This window comes from Octodon degus, unplaced genomic scaffold (genome assembly GCF_000260255.1).
Source record: "Octodon degus isolate 3935 unplaced genomic scaffold, OctDeg1.0 scaffold00209, whole genome shotgun sequence".
NCBI lineage: Eukaryota > Metazoa > Chordata > Mammalia > Rodentia > Octodontidae > Octodon > Octodon degus.
This window is the reverse complement of record NW_004524785.1, coordinates 3,332,778-3,340,233: the sequence shown is the minus strand read 5'-3', so window position 1 is coordinate 3,340,233 and position 7,456 is coordinate 3,332,778. Positions and strand designations below refer to the sequence as shown.

The 7,456-nt window shown below is 40.9% G+C and overlaps 1 protein-coding gene across 1 annotated transcript in view; it reads right to left on the bottom strand.

Moving 5' to 3' along the window:
- Positions 1-604: 604 nt before the first annotated feature.
- The window catches only part of Med17 (mediator complex subunit 17), a 17,484-nt gene continuing 10,632 nt past the window's right edge, over positions 605-7,456 (bottom strand). The window contains exons 8-9 of the mRNA XM_023704974.1: positions 4,089-4,248; positions 605-1,369 (exon numbers count right to left, since the gene is read on the bottom strand). Coding sequence (XP_023560742.1) covers positions 1,158-1,369; positions 4,089-4,248 — 372 coding nt within the window. The 3' untranslated portion in view covers positions 605-1,157. The remainder of the gene's footprint in view (positions 1,370-4,088; positions 4,249-7,456) is intronic.

The following is a 7,456-nucleotide window of genomic DNA, read 5'->3' as shown; positions in this document are numbered from 1 at the left end:
AAAGCTTTACTTGTAAGACTTACCAGATGGTATTATTATTATTTTTTCAGATGGTATTATTTTGAGTGTAGTAATAAGCCTACATCTTTAATGAGAATTCTTCAAGCATACTTTAGGATTGGGGTGCTATTTCCGAGAACAAACATGTTACTTAGAAAAGGCAACTGTTAATCTATGAAATTTTCTCCCTTTAAGAAAACAGGTATAATGGATAAGACTTCAAGTGCAGGAGGCAATCCAAGGCCAGGGTGGAGATGCAGCTAACGAGCATGCTGTCCACTCAGGTGGGAGAAGACTGAAAACCAAGAGAAAGCCTTCTTTGTGCCTTCAACTGTCCCTTCTGAGGAGCTCCTAAATGACCTCTTTAGGTTAGACTGAGGCAGGAAACAAGACAGCTGGCGAAGAGGCGCTTCCCTTCCTAACAGCTGGCTGCAGAGACCTGTGTTCGGGGAGGACCTGCCTCTTCAGCCAGCCCGTTCTCCTTACACTGCTGTGCCGCTGAGCTATGTCCATGCTGTTTCAATGTCCTATGTGTTCTCCTAAGAAATGGTGGGATGCATAACTGATTAAAGACATAATCGATTTAGGTCAAGATTTTGGAACATACTTGGAAGATTTTTAATTATACATTTTATTTGAAGTTAGTATCAAAGAAGAGATATTCTACAAAGCATACTCATACCCTTAAGTTACTAACATTTTCAGGTTAACTGTATAAAAAAGTATATTCACATCTCCCCATATGGTACACCGGCACTGTACATAATTTCTGCATCTCAAAGTACTTGGCACTCACAAAGTGCAAAGTCTCAAACTGCTAGATAAAAATGTATTAATTATTGTTGTTGGGCTTTTATATTTCGGGCATTTACTTCTGCTTGTTTGATTTTTTGGACAGTCTCACTCTGCAGTCCAGACTCCTCTTGATTTCATCCACAATGTGCCCAGGATGGTCTTGAACTCAAGCTATTCCTGCCCTTATCTTCCAAGCACTGGAATCATGTGTGTGTCACCATACTGGGCCTAATTATATTTTTAAAACAATACTCCTTCAGAAGATGTATTCTTCTTTGTGCTTATAGCTAATTTGTAAGCATTTCAGTCAAAGCTTCTTGAAATATTTATAGAAAAAACCCTGGAAGTTGTTCTGGAAAAACTCACAGTAGACAAGGGCTAAGTGCAGACATGAGCAGCTCCATCTTATAAACAAAGTTGCGGCCTTCCATCTTATTCCACTGGACTTCCTTAAGTGGGCCGCGAAGATGACTCCACTTGCTGTCTTGTAAAACGTCACTTTTTGGAAGGTCTTTACACTGGTTTCGGGGAAACTGAACCATGACCTTGCTGCCACTTTCAGGTCCGTTCCGAACTATGGAGGAAAAAATACCAACGCATTCACATTTTTCAAGCTGGAAAATAACCAGGACATATCCCATAACTTCATTCTACTATGAAAAACTTTATCTGTCCACCATATGAAACAATCTTATTTAATATATGGTTTTCAAGCTGGGCATGGGGGTGTACATCTATAATCTCAGCACTCTAAGAAGTTAAGGTGGAAGCATTTCAAGTTCAAGTCTAGTCTGGGAAACATACGGAGACTCTGACTCAAAATAAAAAAAGCTCCAAGGCTGTATGTAGCTCATTACAAAGATCCCCAATACTGTTCCCCCCAAGGGTGCTTTTTCAGTATCAATATCCAAATTTGTTCTCATTTATATTCCCAGCTGAGGGCCGGCCAAATAGCTTAGTGGATTAAAGTACCTGCAAGCAGGCTCAGGGGTCAGGGTTCGATCCCTGGGTCTGCATCACTGGCCCTACCCCCCAGGGTGTGCTGAGACTAGGCATGGTGGCGTAATCCCAGCTCTTGGGAGGCTGTAAACAGGAGGATCACTATGAGTCTGATCTAGTAGTGAGACCTTGAACACCTTGTAGACCCTTCCCTAAAATACAAAAAAAAAAGTGGCTGTGGATACAGGAAAATAAATACGCATCAAGTAGGCGCAAAACCCTAGTTTGACTCCTAACATCAAAAAAGAAATTAGCAATAAAGGATTGGAAATGGCCAGGCTTACAGAGCCACAGGCTGGAATCCTGTGGGGAAATACTTCTCACTGTCCACGTTTTCAATTTGAAAGTAATGAGAAGAGAGTAAAAAAAACCTAATAAAGCTGTGAACCCTAAGAACATCGCCTACTGATTAAACATAGGGAACAACAGCCTATCAAAGCAGAGCAGGTGCTTAGTGGAATACCAATCTCCCCTCCATCCTATCGTACCACTTTCCACGCTTATAGCCATCTGCACACACGGAGGGACAGCGAGGAGCGCACGGCACATCTCAGCCTTTCTGTGTAACCACCTATTTTTGACACTGTCTCACTATGTCACTAAACTGCCCAACTTGGACTCAAACCTGAGATGCTCCTGCCTGCCTCCCACAGTGCAGGGTTATACGTGTGCACCTCTACACCTGCCTTAGAGCAGTATATTTTAAAAAAAATTTTTAATAGATTGCAAATTGAAAATAAATTATTTACAAACCTAAATGAATATAACAATAAAAATTGTCCAAAATAAAAATGAAAGAATTTACAGATCAGGCATAATAGTTCACTGTGTCAAAACCAAGAAACTTAGAATTCTCAAAGTAGAAAGGAGCAGGCAATAAATATTTACAGATTTAAAATTTCTGAATTTAGTTCAACTTATAATACCGCATTTCCAAGAAAAATGAACCTTTTGCACAAGAAATTTAAATAAAATCATACCAAGATACACAAAAATGAAATTGTCTAAAACTTATTGTAAAGAAAAAAATCATTAAAGCATATACACACAAAAAAATTACCTATGGAAGAACAAAATTAAATAGCACCTTATTCCACATTAGAAAGAAAAAAAAGGACCAAACGTGTAAGAAACTAGACTAATTAAAGGACTGAAAGATCTGTCCTCTTTGAATTTTATACTTACCAAACACAACTTTGAGAACTAAAAGTAAGATTTTCTAGTTATCCAAACTTGAAATATTTTAATACCTCCAGAAGTATATTTTTTAAAAACGCTTAATCATTAAAGGAGTAACAAGGGCCAGGGAGACAGCTCAGCAGCATAAGCAACTGCCTGGCAAGCACAAGGCTCTGAGCTCAATCCCTGGTACCAAAAAATAGAAATAAATAAAAATAAAAAATAAAGGAGTAACAAAGTTGATGCCACTTTTCAAAGGAAACACTAGCTAAATGTTTTTAGAGCTACCAGAAAACTAATAATTTATTCAAAACAATGTAAATATGTAAACTCACTTTTATGTCATTTTATGATTAATTACTTTTATGTCATTTTATGATTAAGGCAGAAAGTTAGAATTAAACTAGCACATGGGGCTGAGGCGATAGCTCAGTAGAATAAGCACTTGCCTGGCAAGCACAAGGGCCTGAGTTCAATCCCCGGTACCCACCCTCCAGAAAAAAAAGAAAAAAATTAAACTGGTACAGCAGTCTGTTCTCATACACAACTGGTACTTCTTTTTACCTTTACTTGTTCTAAACTCACCCCACAGAGCAGATTTTTCTTCCTACATTATTTGTTCTTAAATTTTTAAAAAACTTGAATTAATGTATTTGGTACAGGGTCTCACTATGCAGCTCAGACTCGGTGATCCTCTGCTTCCGCCTCCCAGCGACGGCATCACAGGCTGGCATGACCATCGCTGGCTTAGGAGGCTGGCTTGAAGCAGGGCCGGCGTGCCGCTGGAGATGGAACCCGTGTCCCTGCAATTGCCAGGCAGGTGCTTGGACCATCGAGCTAACTCCCCAGCCCTCTTTCCTGCCTTTAATAAATGTAAAACCTTCATACCTTAAAAAAAAAAAAAAAAAAAAAAAAAAAGAGACTGGGTATGGCGGCCTGCACCTGTAATCCCAGCACTTAGGAAGTTGCAACCAGGAGGACCACTATGAGTCGGATCTGTGTAGTGAGACCCTGTACTAAATACATTAAAAAAAAAAAAATAAAAAAAAAAAAAAAATAAATAAATAATAAAATCAAACTCCCAACTGTCCCTTCTTCAAAGCAGCAGAGAGTACCTGAAATGGCGTAGTCCCCACTCGGGGAGGCTACAGTGATGGCAGAGGCGTTGCCGATGCTCTCTATGGGGCCGAGCCCCACGTGGTTACTGAAGCTGAGGACCTGCCAGCCCATCACCTTGGCCAGCTGCTGCACCGCATGCACCTGGTGCTGTGACATCTGTGAAGGAGAAAGGAAACCTGACTGACAGTCGGCACAGACACTCCCTTTCACACCACGACGATACTTTCGTTGGGGTTTTCACTGCCTATAACAGCATCCCGAGTGTTTCAGGAATCCCCAGTGTGGTGACTTACGAGAAGACACCAGGCCCCATCTTCCACTGGAGGAGCTATAACTGCCTGACTCTTGCTTCCTGAATCCACTGGCAACTTGACCACAGACACGTGACCTGGACCACCGATTGTGGCATGGCACTAAAAGTGGCCTATGTGCTGAATAGCTTCCATGTGCCCCTTTACGCCCAGTCTCACTACCTTCTCCACCCCAAGGCTGAATAGTTGGCTCGAGTAACAGCTTGTATCCCCAGGCCTAGGGCTGGTTCAGCTAATGGCCCCCGCTCAAATGAGAGCCAGCAAGACGGCAAGGAAGGACGTGCTGTGGGGGGTGCTTGCTTCCCTGTGAGCTCTTCCAGATGGCTCTCCCTTGGCAAAGGCTGCCGGTCTCCTCAAGGCCCTTGTGTACATGGCTCTCTTGGTCCTGTGATTTCTTTTTCCCCTCAACCTTGACCTGGGATGAGTGACTGTGAAGACCCTGAAGCCTGGTTACTATGAACAACAGGCTACCACACAATCTACACTCAAAACTTGGTAGACAGATAGTTCATAAATAAATACACCTCCTAAGCATACCTCCAGGTTCTTATTCAGACCCTAACTGAACTCACTCTGCACCACAGCAATGGCAGCCGTGCAGGGACTGCAGCACTGTCACTCCCGCAGCCTCCTCTGACCCCTCTCCATCTGCAAGCCGTACCTCTTGACTTCTCACTAATTCTCGGAGAAGTAACTGGCTAAAAGCTACCAGCCTTTCCAAATGCATTTCAAAAGTATTTAGCATCAAAGGAGCAAAAGGAAAACAGTATACGCTATTACTGCTTTTGGGATGTAGGACTGTGTGTGCATTTATCTTTAACTTCATATGGAAAAATTACTTAACGTTAATTTTTTATTTTTATTTATTTTTTAAGGATACTTATTTATTTACTTTTCTGTATTTTAGGGAAGCGTCTACAGAGTGTTCAGGGTCTCACTACTAGATCGGACTCCTAGTGATTCTGCTTACTGCCTCCCAAGAGCTGGGATTACAGGTGTGCGCCACCATGCCCGGCCTCAACTGCCATCTCCCCGTTTCCTTAATAATTATTTTATATATCTATTTTACGTTAGTGTCCCCAAACCCTACCCTTTCTACCATAAGCCAACATTTCATTAGATTACAACTTTGTGAAAAGGGTAGGAACAGCAGTTTATTTTACAGATGTGGGAAAAAAGCATCAGAAATCTGTCTAGTGTCACAGAGCAAGTGTGTGATAGAGCAGACAGGAACCCAGTAATTTCTATACTGTCCCTTAATACAAGGAACCCTTCCCTAGGGCCAAAAAATTAAAATACACCACTTATTATTATGGATAATTTTTCTTGGGTTAATGGTTCTTCACTCCTTGTCCTGGAGAGACTGTAAACCTTAACAATCATAAGAAACAAAAAACTTGTTTCAGAAATGATTTTTTTCATCAAAAATCTAAATATTAAAGCAAAGACACTAACATGGAATAGGAGGAAATCTAGAAGACACTGATGTACACAAAATTTTTTTTTTTTTTTTTTGCAGAACCGGGGATTGAACTCAGGCTCTTGCGCTTGCCGGGGAAGTGCTTATTCCACTGAGCCATCTCCCCAGCCCCACAAAAATTTTTAGAAACAAAACATTACTGCACAGGAAATACCACAAAGAATCAGTAACTGCAACCTCATCTTATTAAAAACTTTTGCGGGGGCCAGAGAGAGCTCAGTGGCATAAGCACCCACCTGGCAAGCGCAAAGCACAGAGTTGGATCCCTGGTACTGCCCCCCACCAAAAAAAGCTTTTGTACAGTAAAAGCAACCACCAACACAATGAGATGACCCACACTGTAGGAAAACATCTTGGTCAGCTGTTCCTCAGGCAAAAGACTACTTACTATCTAGAACATAAAAAGAACTCAAGGACCGGCAAGATAGCTCAGTGGCCTAAAGTGCCTGCTTAGGCAAGCTTAGGCAGGTACAGGGGACAGCGGTTCAATCCCTGGTACCACATGCCGCACCAGCCTGCCCCAGGGCAGGCTGAGCTGGCCGAAAATAAATGAATAAATGAATAAAATAAAACAACCAAATACATTAAAAAAAAAATCAGATCTCTCAAATTTAAAGACCTAATCTAACAATGGACATCTGAAATGAATACACACTTCTCAGATGAAGAAATGGAAATAGCTAATAACTATATGAAAAAATACCGCATCACTGGTCATTTGACAGATGCAAACTAAAACACTGAGATTCTATCTCACCCCAGAAAGAATGGCTATTCTCAAGAAATCAACAAATAAAAATGCTGGTGTAGCTGTGGAGAAAAAGGAACTTTTCTCCACTGTTGGTCAGACTATAGACTTGTACGACCACTGTGGAAATCAGTATGAGATTCCTTAAAAATCTACGACTAGAGTTCCATTTGACCTAGGTATCCCCTTCTTAGTATCTTCCTGAAAGAAATAAAAGCATGATACCACTGTGATATACACACACTTATGTTTACAGCAGCACACTTTATAATACATAAATATCATGGAAACAGCCCAATGTCCATTAAGCAATAAATGGATAAAGAAGATGTGTTTTTAATATAATGAGTACTACTCTGCCACAAAGGATAAACTTTAGACATTTATAACTACACGGATACATCCTGAGACCACCTCTTAAGTGAAATAAATTGGACACATGTTTAAATACCATGTTGTTTCTCTGGGATGAGAAACTGAGAGTGTAAACAGGACCAAAATGTCTAATAGACATTGTGAAATAGGAAGAAACTGTTCAAAAAGGGGAACTAGGGGTGGGGGAGGGGGAAACAGAAAAGAGAAAAAATGGAAACAAAATTTTTGTAAGTAAGGAGGGAAAGGGTTGAAGGGAAGGTTTGAGAATGGTGGGGGGGAGAATCAACTCATATCATGTACAGGTACAAATCCCCTCTGATAAATTTGATTTTTTGCATACTTAAAATGTAGCAAGGGCCGGGGAGATGGCTCAGTAGAATAAGCGTGTTCCTGGCAAGCTCAAGGGCCTGAGTTCAATCCCCAGTTCCGCCAAAATAATAATAATAATAA